We start from the raw sequence: 27,106 nt of genomic DNA, 5'->3' as shown, positions 1-27,106 counted from the left end.
TGTTTGTCAGAAGGTCACAAAATGTGATCACATGATCCCGGGGACACTGGAATCGTCATAAATAGGAGTCAAGGAGCCACTTGTGTCTGAATTTTGATGACGTGAACATGGGGATGTTCACAATGTTTGCAAGTTTGAAAAAACACTCCTATGTCACTTTTTCCAGTGCCCTTGTAAATTCAGACGGTCGCTAAACGGACTGTTGTAAGTTGAGGACTGCCTGTACGATAATACAAAGGGAAGACTGGGAAAACTGTGTTGTGTCACAGGGGATAGTAGTTTGACCTGCTGTAAAGGCACCTTCATACACTGAAAAACATTTTGAGTCTGGTATGTTTTCCCTATAAACAGACTTTTCAAAGAAAACAGTTGAAAAACAACGGGAAACACACCCAGGCTAAATGACGCTGATTATTATGGTCCAACAGTGATGCTCTCCACATCCAGCCTGTAAACAACTATCTTTTTCCGCTGTAGCTGTCATTTCTCCTACGGAGACGGCCTCTTTTGGAAGCCGCAGTTGTTTGTTACTATTTTCGTCTTTCCCTGGAGAATTGGTGCTGCAGTCGACGACTTCCAACTGTGGATGAACCTGGATCCTTTCATTTCCAAAACTGTGGGAAAACTCGTGGCCAGGGGAAAAGGGAGAATTCCCTTCCTTCGGGCTCTTCCAGCAGCACTTTAGATCAACAGTTGGCGAGACAGCAGATGTTTGTAATTTTTTTTCCCTTCCAAGCCAAGAGTTTTTGCTTTTCAGTATAGTTTTGCTTTTGCTGCTCGGGGCGATGGTCCAAGAGGCAGATGGAATTGGAGAAAACAATTCATTTCTTTGGTATTTCAATCCGATTAATTAAATCGGTGCAAGACAATTACTTGCCATAAAAGAATCTTGTTATATTTACTGATATAGATGTGGAAATCTGCCCTCTTGCCTTATATTGATTCTGCTCCTGCAGACACAGCTGTTGGTGGCACCTCTACAACAGAAGATGTTGAAGTTCTGGGCCAGGGGTTTTATAAAACCAAATAAAGCAGGGGTCTCCAACCCCCCGGGCTCTGGACCAGCACTGGGTTGTGGCCCACCAAAAACTGGGCCGCACAAACGAGCAAAGATCCATCTGCGCATGTGTGGGATCCAGGCAGTCTTCGTAACCACACTCCCCTGGTCCACCAAAAGAACACCCTCCAAGAAATCGGCCCCTGGTACCCAAACGTTTGTGGGCTGCTGATATAAGGGGTAATATAATTCAACAGGGACGAACAGTGGCTCAGTGGCTAAGACACTGAGCTTGTCGATCAGAGGGTCGGCAGTTCAGCGGTTCGAATCCCTAGTGCCTCATAATGGAGCGAGCTCCCGTTACTTGTCCCAGTCTCTGCCAACCTAGCAGTTCGAAAGCACGTTAAAAATGCAAGTAGAAAAATAGGAACCACCTTTGGTGGGAAGGTAACAGCGTTCCGTGCACCTTCGGCATTTAGTCATGCCGGCCACTTGACCACAGAGACGTCTTCAGACAGCACTGGCTCTTCGGCTTTGAAACAGAGATGAGCACCGCCCCCTTGAGTCGGGAACGACTAGCACATAGGTGCAAGGGGAACCTTTACCTTATCTTTATAATTCAACACCTCGGGCTTAAAGAAAAGGAAAGTGTTACAACTGGAGATGCTCAAAGAATCTAAAATTGTGATGGATGGAATAAGAATGGAAAGGTCAGAGGATCATAAGATGTACAGGGGGTCTCTGACATAGGCAGTTTGTTTAGTGACCATTCAAAATTACGACAGCACTGAAAAAGGTGACTTATGACCGACTTTCACACTTATGACCATTGCAGCATCCCCAGGGTCACGTGATCAAAATTCTGATGCTTGGCAACTGGCTCATATTTGTGACAGCAGAGTCCCACTCCCGGGTTCATTTGATCACCTTTTGTGACCTTCAGACAAGCAACGTCAATTGGGGATTCACTTAACCGTGCAACTAGCTTAACAATTGCAATGATTCGCTTAACAGATGTGGCAAGAAAGGTCGTAAAATGGGGCAAAACCCGCTTAGCAAGCTGTTTCACTTAGCAACGGAAACATTGGGCTCAGGTGTGGTCGTAAGTCGAAAACCACTTGGATTGGGTTTCATATCCCCCTGAATTCTTCACCTTTACTCCCAGGTTGAGTAAGCTTTGACTGTACCTTATACATGTTCAGAGGTACTATTTTTGACTGATTCCCCGACTCCTCCATCAATGAACCTTGTCCCAAATTGAGTTAGCTCCCTATCCAGGCCAAAGGCTGTGAATGTGACCTAAAGCACAAAGGTCCTCAACATGATTCCCATTTCGCTGTAGCCTTATCGTATGTTTCTGGAGGCCTCTTACAAAATGACAGCATCTCCCTTTTCCTAGAGTTGGCAAAGTTTACCTAGAAGTAGCTGTCCACAAACATTGCTCTTCTAGCCAAAAAGCTGCAAGTCACTCGGGTGAGCTGGATTTGTAGCTGGACAATAACGGCTTCTACTGTACTAGAGATTCTGTTTTATGCTGTATTTTCAGGTGCAACCTAGCTGAGATGCTCAGAGCAACATCCCTCCAAAGTCTTAGGTGAAGTGAATGACTTCCCAGAAGCTTTGCATCTTAAGCTGAGGTCTGATATATGGAATGCCCACGTTTGGACTTTGAGCAGTAGGTTCTCCAAGGGAACATCTGTTAATGAGAATGTTTACTTTTAAAGTGGCCAGTTCACTAACACAGACCCCTTAGCTGGCAATATCTCCCTGGCAGGGGTGAGTTCCAGCTTCTTCCACGGCCGGTTCACTCAGGGACCTGCTTCAGGTGCGCGCGCACTTGATGTGCACTCTGTGAGCTTGATGCGTGTTACACACGCATGCCCAGTAAGTAAAAAAGTACTTCTGCACATGTACAAAAGCTAAAAACAAGATGTCGGCACCTACAGTGCCACCGATAGAACCAGTTCGGGGATGTAGCCGGCCAAATTACTACCTACTCGGCCAAACTGGTCCGAACCTGTAGGAACCCACCTCTGCTCCCCAAGACTCTACGCCAGCGATGTCAAACTCAAGGCCCATGGGCTGGATCTGCTTGCGGGGTGCTTAGATCTGGCCCACAGGGAAACAGCAAAGGATCACTCCATGGTGCCTCTGCCAGAGAAAATGGGCTACCGAGCTCCATTTTCGGCTGCAACTGCTTCCTATAACTCTCTGCCAGCTAAAAGGGAGGTCAGGAGGGCAGTGGGCTCTGTTTTTGCTAGCAGAGGGTTGCAAGAGGCCGTCACAGCTGAAAATGGAGCTCAGTAGCCCCTTTTCTCTGGCAGAAGCATCGGCAAATGGAGCTCAGGATCCTGTTTTTGCTGGCAGAGCACTTAGGTCACCACAGGCACCCCTAGTGATGTTAAGCTGGCCACGCCCACCCTGGCCTCCCAAGGTCAAACACAACCCTGATGTGGCCCTCAATGAAATCGAGTTTGACGCCTCTGCTCTACGCAAAGGCCTTCTCCAAGCCAACTATCTGGATCATTCATTTGAAAATGTTAGCTATTGAACCCCAGACATCTGCAGGCAAAGCCTCCAGCCATGTTAAGAACAGCTGCTCTTCAAATGTTCCTGAATAAAGTACTGGCTTTCCTTTCTCAAGCTTTTTATTTGCTTGCCAAAATATATTCGCCCCTTACTTTTCCAATTCCAGAAGGTTTGCAACGCATGCAGTTAATAAACTCCTAAGATCCATTTGCAAAACCAACAATTAATCAGGGCTGTTACAACTGTAAGGAAAGCCACAGAAAATATAAAATGAATCCAAATGCTCTTGAAAGGGGACTGTTTTTGTCATCCTCTGAAGCCTGCGAGGAAATGGTTTTCCAGAGACAATTTTAAAAGTCTCTGGATTCCAGCCCCCTCAATGGATAGGGAGATTTGGTGATATCTACAATGACACGAAACTAAAGATAATAAGCAAATTAGACTTAAAACTACTAGCTATGGAGACTTTGGGAAATTGCAGTTAACCTCAAATCCCCAAATTTCTATCTGCCCAGCCAGGAGCAACTGAAAGAGTTGAGATATTGTGATGGGTGCACCATACAGGAACTGGGCATGGCTAGTCTAGTGAAGAGAAGGACCAGGAGACACATGATAGCAGTCTTCCAATATTTGAGGGGCTGCCACAGAGAGGAGGGGGTCAAGCTATTCTCCAAACCACCAGAAGGCCAGACAGGGAATAATGGATAGTAACTGACCAAGGAGAGATTCAACCTGGAAATAAGGAGGAACTTTCTGACAGTGAGAGCAATCAACCAATGGAACAGAAGTTGCCTTCGGAAGTTGTGGGAGCTTCATCATTGGAGGCTTTCAACAACAGATTGGACTGACATTTGCCAGAAATGGTGTAGGGTCTCCTGCTTGGATGGTGGGTTGGACTAGATGACCTACAACTCTGTTAATCACTGGACAGCCACCTGTCTGAAATGGTATAGCAGGGGTGTGAAACTGGCAGCCTGCAAGCTGGAAATGTCGCACACAGGCCACACCCATCCCAGCTCAACAAATGGGGAAAACATCGCACAACGCCACATGACAACAACATGACATGGTGAGTTTTGACACCCGTGGTATAGGGGGTTGGACTAGAAGACCTCCAAGGTCCCTTCTAACTCTGATAATTCTATTACAAGCTGAACGCATTTAGTAATGAAACATCAGTGAATTTCAGGGACCCTCTCTATATCAGAAGCAAAAAGGACAGCCTGGGTTGCATAAAGATCCCTAGCAGGATTGACCAGTGGAGGTCCCATTCACATTCAGAGAAGAAAATAAAATACAAACTAATCAAATATGGGAGGACATCAGACACATATGATCATCCCTAAATAGCAATGAGTTAGCAAAACAAGATTTAGTGGGCTAATAAAATCCTGAGAGGCTATTATTTTTCATTTTGGATTGCCTCTGATATTATTTATTTATTTACTTACTTACTTACTTACTTATTTATGAGTTTGATATTGCCGCCTATTCACACGTGGCGACTCAAGGTGGCTTTCAAGAACATCAAAACACGATATAAAAACAAGGAAACTCATAAAAGAGAGAATCATATATAATATAATAAAACAACCCCTCAACCCCCACCCCCAGCGACATCACATTACACGAGCCATTTCATGGGCTCCGTCCCATTCTGCATTCCCCTGGCCTGCTGCCAGAACCAGGTCTTCACAGCCTTCTGGAAGAGCATTAGAGAGGGGGCCGTTCTAATCTCTGAGGGGATGACGTTTTAGAGAGAGGGAGCCACCACAGAGAAGGCCCTTCTTCTGGGTCCCACCAGGTTTATCTCCTTAGGACTGTGATGGAGAACCGATGGCACGTATGCCAGAAGTGGCACGCAGAGCCATCTCTCTGGGCACGCCAGCCATTGTTCGTTGCTCTTCAGGGTTCCAGCACGCCAGCCAGCTAGTCTTCACATGTATGGAATTGAAAGAGCAGCAGCCCATGGCACATGCGCACACTGGGAAGATGATCTTCTGGTTTCCGGCACAGGTGCTCTTGCAGTTTCTGGCATGCACCCCTGTTTCGACACTTGAAGAGGTTCACCAACACTGACCTAGGAGATGGGATCCACAACATTCCTTGCCTCCCTGCTCTGATGGGTTGGGTAGATGAGACCAACAAGAGACAGTCCACCAGATAACCTGGTCCCAAGCCATGCAGGGCTTTAAAGGTGACAACCAGCACCTTGAATTGCACCTGGAAGCAAATCGGCAAACAATGCAGCTCCCACAGGAGAGGTGATGCATGTGCACATCGAGGTCTGCACAAAACCAACTGGAGCTTCCGGATGCTCTTCAAGGGCAGCCCCATGTAGAACGCATTGCAATAGTCAAGATTAATTAGTAACTGTTGAATTAACTCTATTTATGAAACTTGCCAGTTGTCTTTTAAAGCCATTCAGGAAGGTGGTAACAGCAAAGTTTAACTGATTTCAAACTGATGCTCCGTGTGGCTTAAATTAAATCCCAGCGTTAGTTACATATTGTAAGTAAAAGTATTTCTTTCCACCTGCCCTGGATCTCCAAAGTGTTTGCTTAGTTAGAGGGTTGTATATATTTTAGGACATGGAATTTTAGACTCTGGCTGGAATTTTGTCAGACCTACATTCCTATCAATAAATGAAATATTGAGTAAATATTGCCTTTCCTCTCCACCTGTGTTCCCGCCTGGTAATCTACCACTTCTCTGAAATCCCAATTATGTTCCTTGGCTAGGGCCTACCTTACCTTGTGATCCCACAAATAGCAAACAAAATAGGGAGAACAGCCAAGGGAGTAATCTGCCTAGTGGGCCAAAGCTGGATTAAGTGGATGTCACATCCCCAAAATGGTATCTTTGCTTTCAGACTTGAAGATACAATTTCCCTGGTACTTTTCCACCTATAACTCTGCAAAGCAGGTTCAGACTTACAATCTGTTTTTCAAGTAGAAACGTTCCCTCCAACGTTATTAGAAAACCACGCTTGCTATTTTCTAATCCTTGAAACAGCAATTCAGAAAGGCACCAAAGCCCATGTTCAACATACTTGGGCCATTCCAACTGACAGCTTGTGAATTTGATGGGGGCGGCAACAGCCGCTGGCTTCCCAAAGCACCAGAAGGCAAGAAACAATGGATAGAAACTGATCAAGGGGAGAAGCGATCTAGAACTAAGGAGAAATTTCCTGACGGTGAGAACAATTAAACCAGTGGAACAGAAGTTGCCTTCAGAAGTAGTGGGTGCTCCATCCCTGGAGGCTTTTAAGAAGAGACTGGACAAGCATGTGTCTGAAATGGTATAGGGTTTCCTGCCTGAGCAGGGGGCTGGACTAGAAGACCTCTAAGAACCCTTCCGACTGTTATTCTGTTAAGGGTCACCTTAGACTTTGCACAGCTTAATAAATAGAAAGGGGCATGATTCTTTTTCTTTTTCTTTTTGTGGGGGAGATTTCAAGACTTTCAAAGCCTGTGATTGTAAAGCTAATGTTGAAAAGGGAGACTGCATCTTCTCTAAACTGATCCCTGTGAGTTGAGAGGGAGGGACCAGTAGTGGGTTCCAGGCGGTGTGGCCCAGTACGGCCGTATCAGTGGTAGCGGGAGCAGCAGCCACCGTACCAGACCGGTGGCTCGTTTGGCCCACCCGCTCGCCCTCATTCCTTACTGGGCTTTGACGCAAACGGGCCAATTGCAGATGCACACACAGCGTATGGCACCTGCGTGACCTCTGCCAAGCAGCTGGGTGTCGCAGGGTGGTGGCGTGCGCATACATGCAGTGCAGGTGCTCAATGATGCCCGTACCGGCTGCGACAGGATCCGGAACCCACTACTGGGGCAGGGGGGGGGCACTTTGACAACCATGAATGGAGGGGTCTGATGCAATCGTGGGACTGTCCCATTTTCTAAACATACTTTGAGTAGCAGCGCGCAAAAGGTGAACGAGTGCAGCAGTAGATTAAGGTTGCAATCTGGCAGGACAATGTAAGCGATTATGGAGGCGAGACTTCCTGTCCTAGGGCCACTGTTCTTTTTATATATATATATATATGTTCCCATTTTGAAGAAGGCATGCTCCAGATGTCTGGAAGTCTGAGCAATCGGCTGAATAGAAGATATTCCCTACCTCAAATGTAAGGCAGAGTGGAGATGGGCGTAACGAGCCAGGGACACCGAGGCCTTAATGCTTGGGAAGCTCAAGTTGTCAAATTATAATTCATGTCTGTGTCACCCTTCCCTAAATAGCAAGTGCTTGGTCACAGTTGAGACCCGTCTGAAGCCTTTGGGACTTCAGGCAGCCCAATTCTCACGCCTGCAATTAGGTGAGAAAGTTGTTCGGTGTTCCCATCCCCACCCTTATTTCTGGAGAGAGAGAGAGAGAGAGCGCATCAACATATCACAAGGTTGTCCATTTATGGTAGCATTTTGGCTTTGTGATCTCGGTGGTGTTTGGGGGAGGGCATGAGACACAGATTCCCGTCCCCCTGAATTAGACACAGCGGTTCCATTTATTAGATTCAGTTAGCAATCTGAAGCATGTCATATAAACTTTCTGGCAACTTTCTACTTTGGACATGGGTGAAAGCTAAGTGGGTTAAGATGGTTTGAATGAAAAAAAAGGAAGGAAGATTCCAGCGATTAAAAAGTTGGATTAATTTAATTGCAAACCTCGTACAAAACTAGGAATTCTGAGAAACACACATTTGCTTTCAAACAGTTAAAGGCAGCCACGTTTATAAAATGCGAACCTAGAAATAGGTTTATGTCAGTATCAAACCAGAGTATACACTATAACAGAAAAGAGGTACAAAAACAAGGCCACCAGTCCCGCACGGGGGCAGAAGCAGGATGTTTACATGCTTAGAAGCATTCGGAATGCATTTGAGGGAGGGGGAATTCACTCCCCCCCCTAATCCTCTTGGGAGTCTAATTAAGACACATTTTGAAATGGGGGAAAAGCATGCTCCCAAATAACTTTTCATACCACCCATTTCTATTCTCCATTTCTGTTGAATTCATACAGCCAACATTCTAAAGGTCTTTTTTCTCTCTAAATTCTGTAACTCAAAGGGTTCGTTTTGAGAATTTAGACCCACTCTAAATGAAATTGCAAAATCAACCACCTGTTACAACCACGTCAACCCTGATAGTACAACGGCAATTCTGTTGCATTAATCAAAAACAAGTCACTCCCCCTGATGTAAGGGAGAAAAAGATGTGCATCCCTTCTGTCCTTCTCAACCATTTTTAGACTGGAGATTCTTCTCCACTCGGCCCCTGACCATTCCCATATGCCTCTGCTTGATGAAATGAAATTAAAAGGAAACCCAGCTGGGTAATCCAAAAAAAAATGTCAGAAGTGTTAATAGCGACACAGCGTCATAAGGCAGGACGTCTTTTAGCCAACTTCCGTCCAAAAGACATTGGTGGAATTCTAGGCAATGGAGCAGAAGCATCTTCTCAGATTCTCAGGGTGAGTGGGTTCCTTCTGCAGCTTCCCTTTACATAGAGTAAAAACCCCCTCTGTAGGTGTAGGAAGGACATAGTGAAATGCACCCAAGGAAAGCACAGTAGATCGGTCTAAAGTTCAAAATGCTTTTGTGCTGATCTTAAAAACAGACACCACTTTATGTGCTGGGGAAGAGCTCTCTTCTCGCTCTTCATCACCAATGCCGATCTAGCTCGCTCGGTTGCGGAGAGAGTCCAGTGAAGGCTTTCTGTGCAGAGCACCGACTAAGAATGGGCACCCCACATTTCTCCTGGGGCAAAGTCTTCTTCACCCCACCGTTGAGCTTCCACTGCGGTCATCTCTCTTATGAAAGGATTTCCTTTGATATCAAGTCAGACAGCGGCTTCCTTCAGCAAGTCATGCAACGCGGACGGATGCTGTTGTCAGAGGGAGGGTTGGGGTCCACCTAGATTTCAAGGAGAACAAGACAAGAGGAAAGTTACCAATAGCTCCTCCATGAAAAATTGATTTGACAAAACACATTTACTAGCAAGTGCTGCGGCCCCCAGCAGAGCTGGCAGCAGATTCGGACAGTGTGGAGGTTGGGGAGGAACATGGGCCAGTCTTGGAATCTGGGGAGGGCTCTGAGGAGGTCTCTGCATCAGAAGCAGAGAGGGGGCCAGAGCCGTATGCTAGTTATCAGCTGCCTTCAGAGTCAGACATCAGTGAGGCAGATAAGTAGCTGGAGCCTGTTCCCAGTGTGCACATGCACAGAGTTGCCAGACGAAGGGAACAGCTCAAGAACAGGGGTCGACGTGAGAGCAAGGCCACAAGTGGACGATGAATTGCCCCTCCCAGAGGAAATAAAAGAGGAGCGAAAGGGGAGTGGAGTTTGCAGGAGACAATTAGTTTGTTTAATTGGTTTGTGACTCTCTGAGACTCCTTGCCAAGTTTTGCAGATATCGGCCTGGCAGCTCCCCAATCCAGATAAGGTCTGTGACTGTAAATCCTCCCTTGAAAGACTTTATTGGATGTGAATGAGCAGAATCCACAGTAAATTAATAAAAGAACTTTGCCAGCAAAACAATGTTGTGCACCAGTCTCCCATGCTCACCTCAGAGTAGAGAGGAGGTGGTCGGAAACGAAATTCTTGGATGTAGGCAAAGAAAGGTCCTTCAAGTAAGGCTGGACACTCATCCTGAAAAGGAGGGGACAGGTTCTCGATGGTTTCTTCACCAGACACTACAGAAGAGTATTCTGGAGGAGCTAAAGAGAAACACAGTAGATTAACCTGAGTGCCTCTTAAGATGATTTCTGGGCTTAAATCTAGATCAGGGCTCTCCAACCTTGGCAACTTTAAGACTTGTGGACTTCAAATCCGAGGAACTCTGGGAGTTGAAGTCCACAAGTTTTGAAGTTGACCCTAAGACCCTTAACTCCGACTTGAGTGGATTCGTGCAAATGAAATTGTATTGCTTTTCACCGTCCCAAGAAAGATGGTATCTGGGTCAGCTCTTAGAATTACAGAAGGTTGCAACTTGCTACCCTGAGAAAGCTTCAATGTCCTAAAGGCACACACCTCAGGAATTCATCCCACCTGCCTTGAACTTCCCTTCCCCCCACCCTCCATAAGCCATGACAAACTTTAATATTTTAGAACAAGCAAAATACAATCCAGTAACACCAAAGAAGTCTGTTTTTTTGTTTTTTTTTACAAAAGCACAATTCTTGGAATTGTACTTGAGGCAGGCCTTCTCGGTAGAGGTGCTACAAATTCAGGACCGCCAACAAGAGAACCATCTTCCTTGCCTATTTCAATCACTCAGTCCCAAAGGTGCTTTTACCAAAACGCGACTGGACGTTGTTTATTTTGTTCCTTTGAAAACGTTTCGTGTCTCGTGCAAGAAGCTTCTTCAGTTCTAGCTGAATTAGAAACAGGGATGGGCTGCTGGGGTTTCTCAGGGGCTCGGGAGAACCTCTAGCTAAGATTCTATGCAGTTTGGAGAACCCCCAAATCCCACTCCTGGCTGGCCCTGCCCACCCCACCCCTCCCCTTCCAGGAGTCCCCAAGCAGCCCGATTTGGATGCAGTAAGTACAGGGCGTGCGTGTAAGCTCAGGGCCTATTGGAAGTTTGGGAAGGCCGGAAACAGGCCCATTTATGGCCTCCAAAGGGCCTCCGGAGCCTGGGAAGGCCATTTTTGCCCACCCGGAGGCTTGAGGAAAACCTCCGGAGCTCAGGTAGGGCAAAAATGCCCCGCAATGGTGCAGGAGGCTGACTAGGCCACGCCCACCATGACCACACCCACCCAGCAACCGGGCAGAGAACCCCTTGCTAAATTTTTTGAAGCCTACCCTTGATTAGAACTGATGAAGCTTCTCGGATGAGAAGTAAAATGTTTTCAAAGGAAAAACTCCCCCCCCCCCCGAAAGTCCAGTTGCCTTTTGGAAAAAGCACCTTTGGGACCACCATGACCTGGATGATTGAGAATCTCTGTAGGCTTTCAATCCCTAGATCTCCCCATTTGTTTCACTCTTCACCTCAACATTAAGCTGCTTACCTTCCGGGCGTTCAGAGATCCCCAACTGTAGCCAATCTATATTGAGGCTGTACTGGCTGCTGATGCTGGAAGTGCGGCTGCCGAAAGGATGCAAAGGAATTGTGCCTATCACTAGTGGCAACTCCAGGAGCAGCTTGGAGGTCCCTGGGATGTCAACACAGACCTGTCGATAATTTTAAAAAAAAAGCCCACCATTAGCTTTTAGGGAAAAAAGCATTTCCATCCAGCATTTCCAGTTTTCCTTAAATAAAGCAAGTGCAGGCTTCTTTGTTCTACATCTCAAAAGCTAAGACTGCATTTCATTTTGCATGCTTTGCAGAAGATAAAGGTAAAGGTTCCCCTCGCACATATGTGCTAGGCGTTCCTGATTCTAGGGGGCGGTGCTCATCCCCGTTTCAAAGCTGAAGAGCCAGCGCTGTCCAAAGACGTCTCCGTGGTCATGTGGCTGGCATGACTATATGCCAAAGGCACACGGAACGCTGTTACCTTCCCACCAAAGGTGGTCCCTTTTTTTCTAGCTGCATTTTTTTACGTGCTTTCGAACTGCTAGGTTGGCAGAAGCTGGGACAAGTAACGGGAGCTCACTCCGTTATGTGGCGCTAAGGATTTGAACCGCCAAACTGCCGACCATTCTGATCGACAAGCTCAGTGTCTTAGCTACTGAGCCACCACGCCCCTTTTTGTTTAGCATTAAGTGAAGACATTAAACATTTTTCTAGTTCTGGGCACTATACCTTAAATAGGATTCAAATTGCAACAGGGGAAAAGGGCAGTGAGAAAGATTGTGGGAGCAGGGGGAGAAACCAAATCCTGTGAGTCTGAGTGAGGATGCTTAGCTTCTATTTTTCCAAATAGCAATAGCAATAGCAGTTAGACTTATATACTGCTTCATAGGGCTTTCAGCCCTCTCTAAGTGGTTTACAGAGTCAGCATATCGCCCCCACAGTCTGGGTCCTCATTTCACCCACCTCGGAAGGCTGGAAGGCTGAGTCAACCTTGAGCCGGTGAGATTAGAACCGCTGAACTGCAGATAACAGTCAGCTGAAGTGGCCTGCAGTGCTGCACCCTAACCACTGTGCCACCTCGGCTCAAAGTGGGACAATGCAAACAAATGCATATTTGCATACAGTAAAAGGCAACTGATTGTGGGGCTGGCAAAGACTGGAGTATTCTTCCCAGGGAAACTCTTTTTATCACCCTAAAAGGAGTCTAGACTAGACCACCCTAAGACGTGTAGACTTCAACCCCCAGAATTCCCCAGACAGCCATGCTGCAAGTCTTAAAGTGGCCATGATTGGACTCCCCTGGTGTGAGATAGGAGAAATCTCATTTAGATATGTGCCTTCAAGTCAGTTTGACTTCTGGAGATTACGTGGACAAGTCCCTGCAGTTTTCTTGGCCACACTTTTTGGGAAATGGTTCTGCCTTTGCCTTTTTCCTGGGCTGAGAAACAAAGGTTGGCTCAAAGTCAGCTGGCTTTGTGCCTTAAGGCAGGATTAGATTTCTTAGCCTCCTGGTTTCAAGACGTGTTTAGGTGAAAAAAGAATATTTCCCCAAAACAGATTTCAACCATTCTTATTTTTCTTCATTTCACTATCCAGCTTGTGAATGATCAATTTTGGCTGCTGTTTTAAGTACCAGATTAAAACTTTGAAATAGTTCATTTCTATGAATAGCCTGAGCTCTTTTTAAGAAGAGGAATGGATGAGTAAACAAAAATGAGGTTTTTCTGGGATACAGAGGGTTAATCGGCATAAACAACCCCAAATCTTTAAACTCTGTTATCTTTACATGGATGGCCTTCTTCACCTCACCTTGAGTGCATATTCAACATGGATGATGCGGCACTGCAGGATGGAGGGTCCAACTGGTGGGATCTTCAGCGCACGGCCATGCCACACTTCTCTTGTCCCTGGTATAATGGAGTCTCCCGCAATGCTTGCCACCACGCATTTCTTCTGTTTTTTAGTGCCTCGGGCAATGAATGTCTGTGTCTGGATGATGGCAGCTTTTGGTAAGATAGAACGGTTGGTGCAGTTGTCAATTTCAGCAAAGATGGGGATGACCTCACCTGCAAAGGGAATGGGAGAGAGGTGGGCATTAGGAGGGAATCCACTACGGTTACTCGCCTGCTCTTTTAAACTTTTCCTCTAACCTTTTGCTGGTCTTTGTGAAATTTTTACAAGGGCATGCATATGTTTTGATGGCAACAGCACTGCTTCTCCCTACCCCTCTCTCTCTCCTCAAGAATTTTGATGGCCTAGTTCTTCATGAAGGAACCTTGAGAACATTTTAGCTAATGCTATGTTCGTGATTTATATAGTTATCAAATTTATACACTTCTCATCTCACCTGAGTGACTTTGGGTGGTTTACAAATAAAAAGAAAGAAAGAGACCCAATTTGGTCCAGTGATTAGGGCACCAGGCTAGAAGCTGAGAGACCATGAATTTAAGTCCCACTTTAGCCATGATAGCCAGTTGGTGACACTGTGCCAGTCTCTCTCTCTGTCTCTCTCTCTGTCTCCTCACAGAATTGTGGGGAAAATTAAGATGAGGAAGGTGTATTGGGTTATTTGTAAAAGTAATAAAAGCTTGAATATAAATTATCTATCTATCTATCTATCTATCTATCTATCTATCTATCTATCTATCTATCTATCTATCTATCTATCAATCATCTATCTATCTATCTATCTATCTATCTATCTATCTATCTATCTATCTATCTATCTATCTAAATGGCTCTGTGTGTGTGTTGTGTGTGTGTGTATGTGTGTTCCAGCATAACTCTGGAACGCCTCTAGCAATTTCAACCAAACTTGGTACACAGATGACTTACTCTCGGGGGAAAAAAAATACTGTGGGAGTAAGACACCCCTAACACTCCTTGGGATGTGTGTGTTCTGTTAAGGTACAGCTCGTGGTGCCTTAAAATGGCTTCTACTGTACTGCCATAAAATGGCTTCTACTGTACAGTGGAGTTGCCATGGTAACGGCTTCACAGTACTCCCTCTGGGGGGCTCCCCCTGGTAAGGGGGGAAATCTAACATTAGAAATTACGTTTGGTCTGGACATTTTCCCCCTTAAAATAAATGCCCGGGGCAACGCTGGGTTATCCACTAGTAAATAAAACCATATTCAAGAGACACAGATGGGGAAAAGAATTTAAGAACAGGACTAGATTTTTAAAAAGTGGAGGGAGTACCATCAAGCCACTGACCACCCCTAGGGTTGCCGCTCACTTTTAAATCCCCATGCCAGCTTTGGCATTTGGGTGACTGCAGCTGTGTAAAAAACGAGCCATTCACCAAAATTCTGCATGTTGGGCACACATCTGGGGTAAAGATAAAAAGAGGAACTATCTCACATTGCAGCCCCCTCCTAAACCATTGCCTAAAAGATCACCTGGTGTGTAGCCTTTCCGATCAATTTTGGCTGAGACCGAAACCTGACCACGGTTACAGTACCACGCTCGCGCTAGCTTTTCTTTGGCACCAGCCTGGGGAGTCTGTTGGGAAAAGTGAAAAGGAGAGAAACACATTAGCAGCAAGAAAAGAAGAATCTGAAGTTTCTTATCCCAAATCAAATGAGGAAGAGGATAAACTTGGAGAAAGATTCACACACAATAGCAGATTCTTTCTAACAAAGCACTTGGAGGGTGAAAGGGTTTTGTTTTTTATTTAGGTTTTTTTGAGTGCTGGATAAATCCCTGTTTCCAGATCCTCAGAAGTATAAAAATAAATGAACCACGGTGTGACAAATTATTAGCGTTTGCTTGTCCTTCGGCATAAATTAAACAAGCTTATGATTGGGTTGCCTAGGAGATACAAACCATGGTATTAGGAGATACAAACCATGGTGATGAGATAAACAGCTCAAAGATTAAGGCTGCAAATATTAGACAGCTCTAAGTTAGGGAAGGCAGGATTATGATATTCAATAAAAGCATGGCAATAAGCTTCACCCTCTTATGACAGAAATCTTAAAAAGGCTTCAGTTTGTTCATATTGTCACCATTCGTCCTCAACATCTCACCAGGATATTGCAGAGAATCATAAGAGAGGCAAACATGATGGGGATGCTTTTGATAAATGAGAGATCTCAGTTAAGTAGCATGAATTGAATGCTACTGAATTAATTTCTGGTGTTAAATATATATTTAAATATATTAAATATATATTTAACACCAGAACAGCTGGGTTCGAATCCCAAAAGGGTATGGCTAGCTCACAAGAGCTAAATAGCTTGAAATAGATCTACACAAATTTTTTATTTCTTTGTCAGTGAATATTAATCTAACACAAAAATGGTTTGTCGTGAAAGCAACTGCCTGAGAAGGTTTCTGGATTGGGGCTGAAAGGCGAAAGCAGAAGCAGTATGCATAGTTGGGTAGACCAGATTGCCCTGATAAAAAAAACACTTACACTTTGTGGTGTTTAAGCAATACGTTTTACACAACCATAACCTAATACTTTGGACACAAGAACAGAACAGCTGGCAATAAACTGTGCAAGGCCATTAAGCAGCTGTAGTTCTTAAGGAGAGTAAGATTGATCTTGACTGGTTTATGAGACTAGATAAGGCCTGATTAGGTCTCTTCAAAGAATTCCAAGGCTGTACCAAGACAGGAAAACTTTAACAATAGTCTGGAAAAAGGCGGCTGCAAACCACTGTTGTATGCATGACAAAACTACATGGCACTATCTGCAATCCAACTACCTCCTAGCCAATACAATCTTTTTTATCAATTGTAAATTGCTAGTGTGAACCAGGTTAGCTTTCTGAGAATAATCTGGAATGACTGTGACATCCTATCTCAGCTTACCAATAAGGCTGGTGTGTTGATATCAATGGGTTCAATGACTGTGAACTCCTTCTTGGCTCGTTTGACGGAAGACCAAGGCCGGTGTAATTTGGCCTTCACCCAGTAGCGGACACTGCCATGCTTGCCTTCAAAGGAGGTGGCCAAGGTCCTGTTTCGATGGGGAAAAAGAAATATTGCGGCTAAGAACAAGGCCAGTGTCAACCGCTCCAGCTAGAAAATGCTTAAAATGGTCACTATTATGAACCCATCCTGTGTTTGGAAAAGACAAGGACTTACCCCGGGAGCTGGAAAGTGAAGGGAAACTCATGCCTTCCTGCCTGGAGGACGGTGACATCTCCATTGTCTGTTAGGGAACAGAAGAAAGAACAAAAGCCCTTTTCAATTATTATTGTTATTATTTGCGTAAAGTTCTGCCAAGCTTTTATGCAATAGCAAACCAACAGAAGTAGGTGAAATTAAACACACATGTGCACATCCAAGAGATAGCAATCGCAACAAAGAACAGTCCAGGTAATATTAACCACAAGGGTGTTTTGTTTTGTTTTTAAAAAAAAAGACAAACAAAGCCTCAAGTCATCAAAGAGATTACAGAGCAAGGCTGGTTTATACATTTTTTCCACAATAAAATTATCCTCCTGCTTTCCACATCATTACACCCAAGGGAAATATCTTGATATACCTGTCAATGGAACCGGTCGAAGCTATACCGAATTCCTACTGGCTTACAAGAGGCATTTGGGAAACTCGCGTTTCACTTGCCTCAAAAAAGTAGGGACTTCGAAGCCAGTCACTCACTTACTCAAGAGAGCAGTGCATAACAATAATGATTGTTTATTGTCAACGCACAACATATGTACAATGAGGTTGGTTGAGCTCCCTCGGTGCAGGTCGTGTCTCTGGGCAGGCATTGCGGGCTTCCTCTTCCCTTGGTGTCCCCCCCCCCCAACATGATATAATGCGCGGTTTCCCAGAAGGGAACTGCCTGATCCAAATTTACCAGTTGCATCCACTCACGTCCGGCACGGAGCTCGGGCAACCGGCCCCGCGGGAGGAATTCTTGCAAAGGGCAGCTCCGCAAAAATCGGAGAAACCCAAGGAGGGGAGGGGGGGGTTAAATTAAATTAAAATAAAGGTCTCTCGGGCAAATTCGCCTTCCCCATTAGACCGAGCCCGTTTGCTCCAAAAGAAGCCGCCTCGGCGCGGTCAGCCAAGACCAGCCCTGCCCGGTTCCTTCTTTTTCGCAAGGAGCCCGAAACTGGTAGGCGTGACGCGCTTCCCCGAGAGTAACGGTAACAAGAGTTGGAAGGGACCTTGGAGGTCATCTAGTCCAACCCCCTCCTGCTCACGCAGGGGAATCCCTACAGTAGGGATTCGAACCGCCGAACTTTCTGATCGACAAGCTCAGATGAAGGAGCCCGGAGAGGCTGGGATCGGGGTCCGTTCCGTCCCAGCTCAGAGCAACCCCTCCCCCGAGTCCGCGGAGTTGCGCTCCGTCTCTACCTGGCGGGGCGAGGAGGGTCTCCCGGTGGTTGAGGAACTCCACCTGGTCGCCGTAGCTCTGCGTGTAGGCGGTGCTGGAACCGGCGCTGCGGGACTCGGTCCAGTGGACCTTGGCGCAGCCCTCAGCGTGGATGTCGAGGGAGCCCAAGCGCGCCTCGCCGGACAGCTCCAGCACGACGCGGCCGGTCACGGTCTCGCCCGAGCTGAAGACCGGCGGAGAGGCCAACTCCGGACAGTCCAGCACGATGGAGAAGCGCTTCAGCCGATCGAACAGCATGGCCGAGAGGAGGAGGAAGAAGATGGGGGGGAAATAACACTGAAGCTCGGGAGGGAGGAAAGCTCGACGTGCGGTCAAGCGGGGCGCAAATCGCGCTTTGGGCTCTCCAGGGCGCACGGCCCCTTTAAATACTCCGGCCGCCCCTCCGCAGCCACGCCCCCAGAGCCCAGAGGCCAATCCGAGGGTTGGAAGGCGGGGCCTAGAAGAGCCCTTTGGAAAAACAAGTTAGCAAGCAGTCGCCCCCGGCTTTGAAAGTTGGCCGGCGGGGCTGCTCGGCTGCCTGTTTGACCCCCCTCGCTTGGCTCTCAAGTTTGCAAACGGGGGTGGCTAGGGGAGAAATTTCCAGAGAGGTCAACTTTCCTCCACTGGGCAAGGGTTAGCTTAGTAAACCGGCCTGAATTTTTTTAAAAAAATGCCTTGCAATTTAGGAAACCCAAAGAGAATTGAAATAGCTCCAAGTCCGAAAAACAACAACACTGTGGGTTGTTTATTGTTGTGACTTTCCGCCTTCTTCCGGCTCGCACAATGCATCTATCCTAGGATCTGGAAGGAAGGTGTGACGTTCACTTTAGTAACAGTAACAGAGTTGGAAGGGATCTTGGAGGTCATCTAGTTCAACCCCCTGCTCACGCAGGAGACCTATACTAGGGATTCGAACCGCCGAACTGACGACCTTTCCGACCGACAAGCTCCGTGTCTTCGCCACTGAGCCACGTAATCAGGCTAAATTAAATGCTACGGTGCTCCTGGATTTGGGACCCGTCTCCCACCACCAACACCATTACCACCATCACCACACCCTCGTTGGTATTCCCCTTAAATGCCAGCGCCCAGTTTTCCTCCGCATCTTTCTATAATTAAGGTGGATGCTCGCCAGACCAGATCCGACTAGAATTTCTATTTCAGTCAACCGAAAGTGTAACTGTATTGCCCTATCTTGCCCTGAGGCTGAACCAATACGCATACCTTTATGGATACTTCCTTTTCTTTCCAGGGGAATTAACTCTGGAAACTCCCCTCTAGCTGCTTTTCCATTCCAGAACTGACTTAATCTAGTTCCCCAGCAAATGTCACTTCTGTCATTCTCTGATAAAGACCTTAGTTGGCTGGGGAAGAATTGGACTCTGATCCCTATAGAAAAAGGCTGGCTACACCTTTTTTTTTCATCACTGATTTTTGCAGCCTTTCCTTCCAACCCCCAGAGCATGCATCCAGGGGTTTTCCAGCATTAGTTTGGGAAATCCAAGGGGGAAAATAGAAAGGCTGCCTGATCCAAGGAAGGAAATTTTATTTTCTTACAAGCTCCAGTATCAAACTTAGATCTGAATCTGGGACGCACACAAGTATAGATTTCGGGTAAAAATCATCATTACTTTTTGGAAATTTGGCACTATTGTTCCTATAAATTTTTTCCCGCAAAAAGATCAAATGCAGAATGGTACAATCTCCCTCTCTCTCCAAATTTTTGGCAGGCTCACCTGGGCTAAGGAGAAACCTGCAACTTAAAAAGCAGCGTGTAGAATTGTAATGGAGAGGAGTGACAAGAATGCTAAAGATTTCCTCCTGCTTAGCTCCTATGTCGAAGAAGAACTCAAAAATTGCCAGTGGAGGATTATAAGGAAAAAGGGAAAGTAACATTCCGAGGGCTTTATCCCCTTGAATGAACATATAAGAAGGCTTCGAGTTATTGGGGTCAAATATGTGCTTTAACTCAGATAATTCTTATTAAAATGTACAATTGAAACCAGAGGTTTTACATTGGAGGGAGAAGTAGTTGAAGAAAAAAATATGGGATTGTTTATATATATGAAAACTGCAATGAGACTTTTGTATTCCCAGAGATGGAAAGATTCCCACAATGGAAAAATAGATGAAGTTAAAGGAACTGGCTGAGATGGCAAAATTGACTACTTTGATTAAAGAAAACATCTTTTGTAACTTTATTTCTAGGTGGAAATCATTTAAGATGTTTTAATAAAGATCAAAAGAAATACAGCATTAATTTTGTGATTTGAAAATTAGAAATGTTTATGATTATAGAAATACTGGGTATTATTGAATTTTAGATCAAAAAGTTAATTTATTTTATATTTCTGTTGAAGAAAATTGGAAGTTACTCTTACTTTATTTCTTTCCATTTTTCTTTGTTCCTTCCCTTCCCCTATTTTTTTTCCTTCTTCATAATTTTTGTCTGTTTTTCATATTTTATAGAACTTTAATAATAAAAAAGGGAAGGCAACAATCTTCTCATCTTGGACATCTGGTATTCAGAAGTAAACAACCTTAAGGACACGGAGATTTCTGAATACCAGGAAATATTACAAGCATTCTGGCAGTCACTTGAGCATAAAAACACCCATATTTTGCTCATAGGACATGGTCATGCCAGAGAAAAGGAAATGTCTTGCAATTTTTGGCATACACTGCCATCATATGGGGACCAGGGGGAATAACAAGTACATTTTGCATGAGGTTTTTTTTTTTTTGATTAGGTTATATATAGTTAATGGCCCAGAAATAAATAATCATAAGTAAGCAAAACAATTCTGGGAAATGATGCTGTAGTCTCTTGTGCTCTTATGGACTTTCATACATTGTACTTTTCTTCAACATTGATAGATCATCCAGCCAATAATTTCATGTGTAATGAACGGAATCTCACAATGCAGGAATCCAATTGAGGACGCGCCTATAAAATAGATTCGTAAATGGATCCAAGTTGAGCACAAATTCCACAGAGCAAGGACCCCTTTCAGTAAGCAATATAATATCTTTCTTCTCTCCCACTCTTAGGTCTAAAGATATTCTTCCTTATGGTACCTCAAAGGTTAACAGCGATTCAAAGGCTGTTTAATGAGAATGTTTTGCCAGATTAAAACTACAGAGTGGCTTTAATTCCCCCTTGATGGCTAAAAAAACCAAGGTTGGCTACCACTCTAGAATTTAATGCTTGAAAGCAGCATCTTCTATTTTATAAACATAGAAATGTAGTACATCCTTTAAATGTATTGAATTAAAGCTAAATTTCCAGCCAGTTTACGTTGGGATAGAAATTCAGTCCTGTTGCAAATCACTTAATAGGAATGAGCCAATTCTTTGGGAATAAGGGCTGGTTGTAAATCAGCTCTTGGCATGTAATGAATCGTGTGGGATTCCAGTTGAATTTTTAAAAGTCATTTGCTTTTTGTTAAACCACAAAAGGGTTTTTGTTATTACAAAAATGTAATAAATGCTAAAAAGAATATGCTAGCCTTTTTGTTAAGACCAAGGAAAAGAGTAAAAAAATATAAAAGGGTGATCTTTTAGGCCCTTCAAAACTTCCCTAGAGATGATGATGATGATGATGATGATGGCATCCATGAAGGGATATCCTGAAGCTGCAGTAATTCTTGTTCTGGAATCACTAGTAGACTAGTGATTAGAAATCAGAAATCTGTTGGACACCTCTAGTGATGGAGTTGTGGGTGCTTCATCACTGGAAGTTTTCAAAATAAACTGGACAACTATTTGACTGAGATGCTATAAGGTCTTCTGCTTTGAGCAGAGGGTTGGACTAGAAGACCTCACAGGTCCCTTCCCGCCCTATGATTCTATGTTCTACCCTAACGCTCAGTCCATCCAAAATTTTACAATTATTTGATGAACTAAAACAAATTAATAGAAGGTTAATATTTGGCCAGGCGAACCACTAATCTTTACCATCGTGTTTCTTTTCAGAAATATACTTGGATTCCATGCAATATCAGCGTGTACAAAACAGAGTATATTAGCATTAGTTAGCTTCACAGCAAATGAAGGCTTTGTGACTGTTTTTGCATGTATTGTGGCAGCCATTTTATGAATAAAGTAATCTCCCACAACAGCCATTTTGGGAATGTTTTTAATATTCTAAATGGGCCCCAAAAGATTGCCTGGTCCTAAGTGGATTAGATGGACCACTTGGCTGAATTAATAAGACACAAGAAGTCATAGTGACAGAGCCATTGATTTGTATGCAAAAAATTTAGGCCTAGCTCTCCCTACCTGACCTCCAACTAAAGGATTTTAGGCAGCGAAACTAGATAAGGCATGTTTCTACATGAGTTGTATTGCCAATATATAAAGTAGGCAGATCAATCAGCTGTTTTGATAGAAAAGAAGGTTACCCATCATGAGCTCCTGGATACTCCTGGCTTGCTGACTCATAAACTGAGGCAAGATCTGAATTGCCTAAGGATGGGTGTTGTTTACCAAGCTAGTTAATTGCTCCTAGTCAAATCTCAGAAAAAGCTTTTTATGTTTACACATCCTTGTGCAAATAGCTCCAGGCTGGGTATCCTGGGTCCCAGGAAGATTTCTGATAATGATAACTAAAGAAAATAAGAAATGCACCAGGAGATTCTGCAAACACTATGGAGGAGTGCTGAATCAGAAGCTGTTCTCTCTCTGGCTTCAAGCTCTTCCTAAAGATTCCTAAAATTCTTTCCCAAAATTGTGGGATTTTTGAATTGAGCAATTTCAGGAGTACGTGTTCAGCCACTCTACGACCGTTAGGTTCCTTCTCTAATTAAATCTCCAATTTTGCATCTGCTATGGAGGGCAAAAACTACAGACAGAATCTTTTCTATGATGGGACATGTCTTTGCAGCAAATCTTTACCCTGGGAGGTTCTTATGTTAATAGTGTTTAAATGTTAAAATGAAGTCTTGTTTTCTCCCCCCCTCTCCCTTCCTTGCAGAATGTGATTTAAATTTCATTTGAATGCACGTTGTTATTATTATTGCTGTTTTAAGACTCAATCATGTTGTACTTTGTGATACAAATTTATGAATAATAAGTATAAACATAAATAGTAGTTTATGATGATTGGACAGTTATTTCATTGATTGTTCATTGTTTGGCAAACCAAGTTGTATACTGAACATAAACAGATAAGGTGTGGCCTTTTTCCACCAAAACAGAACTTGCATTCATCTTGCATTTTATCTGTTATGCTTTGTGTACAAAACCTGGAGCAATCAATCCTTGTGTAAATTCCCTTCCTTGTTAAAAGTGCTTAGGGTCTTAAGCACCCTAAGAAGAAAACAAGAGCTATGCTGAGCGCAGATCAAGTCCATCTCTAGACCAGCAAGATGTCTTCAGGAAGTCTACAAACAGAAAATGAAAGGCAATTGCCATTTTTGGCTGTTGTTATTCAATTGAATGTATTTCATCTCAGCTCCCTTCTGAACATGGAACTTCCATTTATTTACCAAAGCAAAGGACACAACAGAGAAATCCAGCAAATGGAGAAGTCATTTAATTTTAAGAGTTTCAACTTGCTAGAGGCTTATTAGAAGCCTTTGAAAAAAGTCACTTCTATGGTTATCCTAACAAGTGTCATGTGGCATATTCTCTCTGAATATAGAGGAGTATGGGTGCCATTTTCTGCTGCTTATAGTGCCATTGTCTAGAACAGTGTTTCCCAACCTAGGCCGCGTGAAAATGTACGGATGTCAACTCCCAGAATTCCCCAGCCAGCCATGCACTGGCCGGGAGCCTGGAAGTGTGTAAAAAGGATAGAATTTTTTGCCTCAAGAGAACACAGAACTCTGGAACGATCCAAGTCATACTTTTAATCATTGCGCATTTTTATTTGACTTTCTCATAGAAGTGAGGAGAGAAATACAGAATCCTTTCTCTCTGGATTTAAACAGAAACAACGCTGGAAAAGTTAAAGATCTGCTACGTTTTCAAACAAAAGAAAGCCTTTCCACTTCCCCTTTCCCTTGCATTTCTCTCTCTCTTTTCTTCTTCTCCCACTTCTCTTGGCTCTTATGGTTGAAAAATCTTGCAAAGCCTTTTTATGCTTTCACCAGTTGCTTCAGTCAGTGGGTGGGACCCCAAGATACAAATATTTTAAATGAAATGCGAAGAATGGTGATTCCTTTGCTACTCAACCACCATTAAAGCATAGAATATAGCTATTTAGTCTGCAGCTAGTATTTTGACTACTTTGGGAGCAAAGAACAATGAATGTTTTAGTATTCATCAGCAAAAATGACAAACCAGTTGCGACAAGGCACTTTCCAGCATGCACATGGGTGTTTCAAAGCCCTGTTGCGCTTCCAGCACATTAGCGAACCCAGCTGTCTACAAATTCTCTGCTTGTTTGTAGTCCTCATTAAATACGAAGAATTGCTGCCACTCCTGTGTAGCAGCCTGTTGGCATCATGGCAAGAAGTAATTAATTATCCCAATGGTATTCTTGCCTCTGGACTGCTTCGGCCAGAAACCCTCCCTCCCTTCTGCCCCCCCCCCTTTCCTTCCTATTTCTACATGCTACTCTTCCAGCCCAAACCTAAAGTAGTTAAGGAAAAACAACAGTGTCAATGCAACAAGATCAAAACAGCCCCCACACAAATCACACTGAAAAACTGACAAGATCTGCCTGCACTAACTTTCACAATAGTCTTTCAGGCATTTAAATGTCAGCTCTTCTCAAGCCCATACGGTATCTTGGAAACCTGGTTTTTGTGTTTAGCTGACATCTGACAAACGATTTCCTGAAATCAGTTATGAAGCAACATTTCTTTTCCCTTGCAAAGCGCTTAACATGCTTAACCATAAACAAAAGGAAGGGCAAACTTGGACATTAATGAATGGGGCTCTCTTCACCCAGCCTTTTTGGGGGGGGGGGGGAGAAACCCCTGAGAACAGAAACCTTTCCAGTTTGGGGAATACTAAGTAATAAGTCTTGACACCCATTTTATGTTAAAAGACAGGGGTTGTTTTTTGGGGGGGTAGGTCAGGGATTGGGCAGATGGGGAAATGGTTAAATTGCTGTTAATTATTAAGTTCTGTTTTAGTTAGCAGAATAGTCGCCTGCTTAGATAAGGGGTGCTTTGGGGGCACATTCCATGTCTTGACTTGGACCCACTCCCCCAAATGGTGGGAGGGGACCAAAGAGACAAGATCATGAAGCTGCAAAGACAATGCTGTATTTCTACCTTGCCCAGGCAAGCCAGGAAGTCAACACGGGGAGGAAAACGTGGAGGGGGAAAAAAAAGACCCTCTCACCTCTAATCAGGTGTTGCCGTCTTCGCAGGTAGGTCTCGTAGGCAGTGTAGTCGCTGTAGACCGTGTTCATGCCGAAGCTCTTGCTCTCCAGCCAGTGGGTAGCAGCCAAGCCTCGCGCGCAGACCGCCAAAGCTCTCACTTTTAATCCTTTGGCCACATCCAATATCACCCGCCCGGAGAGTAGCTCTCCTCCCCGGTAGGCGACTCCGGGACCGCATCCGGCGTCCAGCTCCAGCATAAAAGTGCGGATCCTGCTGAAATGCTGCATTTCGGGCTGCAGGGACCTCCGATCAAAGCGCTGGAGAGCGAGGCAGGTTGGAGGCTACTGCTCGCGAAGCAGGAGTGTGGTGTTGGGAGGGTGTCTTTGTGTGTGTGTGTGCAACTGCTCTTCAGCACGTAGCCCCGAGCTGTGCTCCACAGCACCCCTGATGGGTGTCAGATCAGGCCTTCAGATGTGCAGGTGTGGCGCAGAATCCACGGGTCTGGAGATGCTCCTTATCTCAGTCGAAAGGCCCGGGGTTTGGAGAGGAGAGACCTGAGCTTTGCCTACAACCGCTATCTGCAATCACACGAGGGGGACTGGCTGGCTGGTTCTCTTTCCTGTTGACTTTATTAGGTGCATCGCCTTTGCCTTAACTGTACAACTGACAGCAACAGGCGAGGAGCGTCAGCAGCAGAGACGCCTCCCTCTCCTGCTCTCCCCCCACCCGCCAACTCTTTCTTTAAGGGAGTGTCCTCAAAGTGCAGCGTGCAAAGACGTCGCTCAGCCCAGGCACGGAGATAACAATGAACGCAGGATGGAGGTGGTGGAGTTCAAGCCAGTCATTTCCCTGCTGAGCATTTTTGACACTTGCATATTTGCATTTAACCCTTTGCGATAGGGATAGCCGCTTTTTCATTTGGCTTTTTTGGACAAGCAGAATTTGGATTTCGAAAGGGGAAATGCTCACATTCTGGATGGTTGTTGATTACCAATTAATAACTATTTCCAGGGTTAATTCTATTTTGTTATAATGTTATTAAAAACTGGTATTGTATAAGAAATGCTGCTAATTATATATCTACATATGTGTGTGTGTGTGCATGCACACTTGACACTCACATTTACCTAATTTACCTAACAGTTTTAAGTTGTTTTGGGTGTTTAATTATTGATCATTGGGTTTTATTTGCAAAAGTAGAGCAGAAAAATATTAATTGAATATGGAAGGATATGCCTAGTTGTAGACATAGTGTGTTCATGTGCAGTCATTTGTATTTGCATATGTGTGCATTTTTCTATTTGGAAGAGTGCAGATTTATCTGTTTGGAAGATTCATATACCACCAACTCCACAAAGTTTATATGCATGCTTGAATATGTTTATTTAAAGCATAGAGATCCAATCTTTTGGTTTGCCTGGGCCACGCTGGGCCAAGAGAAATTGGCATGGGCCACATATAAAATATAGAATATAGTTAATGTATATAAATCTCAAAATATAGTTAAAAGTTTACAATCTTGTGAGGCTGGTAGTTGTCCAAGGCCACATGCAGCCTGTGGGTTGTAAACACATGATTGAAATAATGAATATGGCTGCCAAAATAAAAAAGTAAGAATGTAATTACCAACTATTGTAAGTATTACGGTATAAAGAAACCTGTTTTAATTTGAATCCCTGACACCATAGTTTCTGTTCCCCATGGTCTGTGATTTGGTTGCTGCACTTTTATCTCTAGCTTTTGAATTAGTATCATTGCTCTTTGACTTATTTCAGAATTGATTGAATGGTTTAGAAATGACTTATTTTACAAAATTGTATGTTTATGGCAGCATTGCTTCACTGCAGTGAAGATCTGTTTTGTGTGTCAGTAGTGTTGTTTGGGGTCACATAATCAATTCTTGAACTCAAGGGTCAGTCTCAATGCTCCATGTATATGATTAGGATTTTAT

General features: G+C 44.4%; 1 protein-coding gene across 2 annotated transcripts; it reads right to left on the bottom strand.

Moving 5' to 3' along the window:
- Positions 1–8,163: 8,163 nt before the first annotated feature.
- On the bottom strand, positions 8,164–25,777 carry ARRDC2 (arrestin domain containing 2). 2 transcript variants are annotated; one of them, XM_087701807.1, is made up of 8 exons: positions 25,175–25,777; positions 16,636–16,702; positions 16,360–16,507; positions 14,940–15,042; positions 13,348–13,604; positions 11,534–11,696; positions 10,089–10,240; positions 8,164–9,440 (listed from the first exon to the last, which is right to left on the bottom strand). In XM_087701807.1, the coding sequence occupies exons 1-8, from the start codon at positions 25,440–25,442 to the stop codon at positions 9,384–9,386; spliced, it is 1,215 nt and encodes a 404-aa protein (XP_087557933.1). In that variant the 5' UTR covers positions 25,443–25,777; the 3' UTR covers positions 8,164–9,383. The 2 variants fall into 2 exon arrangements, with proteins under 2 accessions (XP_087557933.1, XP_087557928.1); XM_087701802.1 differs by lacking the exon at positions 25,175–25,777 and adding an exon at positions 17,860–18,385.
- Between the last annotated feature and the right edge of the window lie 1,329 nt (positions 25,778–27,106).

This window comes from Thamnophis sirtalis, unplaced genomic scaffold, assembly GCF_051295495.1.
Source record: "Thamnophis sirtalis isolate CommonGarterSnake01/CBP01778 unplaced genomic scaffold, rThaSir2_p1.2 scaffold_1, whole genome shotgun sequence".
In the NCBI taxonomy this organism is placed as follows: domain Eukaryota; kingdom Metazoa; phylum Chordata; class Lepidosauria; order Squamata; family Natricidae; genus Thamnophis; species Thamnophis sirtalis.
This window is presented reverse-complemented; position numbering and strand designations above follow the sequence as displayed.

Excerpts from the sequence above, each read along its gene's own strand:
- ARRDC2 (XM_087701802.1), bottom strand. The coding sequence starts at position 18,136 with ATGCTGTTCGATCGGCTGAAGCGCTTCTCCATCGTGCTGGACTGTCCG. Across the intron at positions 15,043-16,359 it reads TCAACACACCAGCCTTATTG|ACTCCCCAGGCTGGTGCCAA; the intron begins GTAAGCTGAGAT and ends TTTTCCCAACAG. Across the intron at positions 13,605-14,939 it reads TCGGAAAGGCTACACACCAG|GTGAGGTCATCCCCATCTTT; the intron begins GTGATCTTTTAG and ends TTCCCTTTGCAG.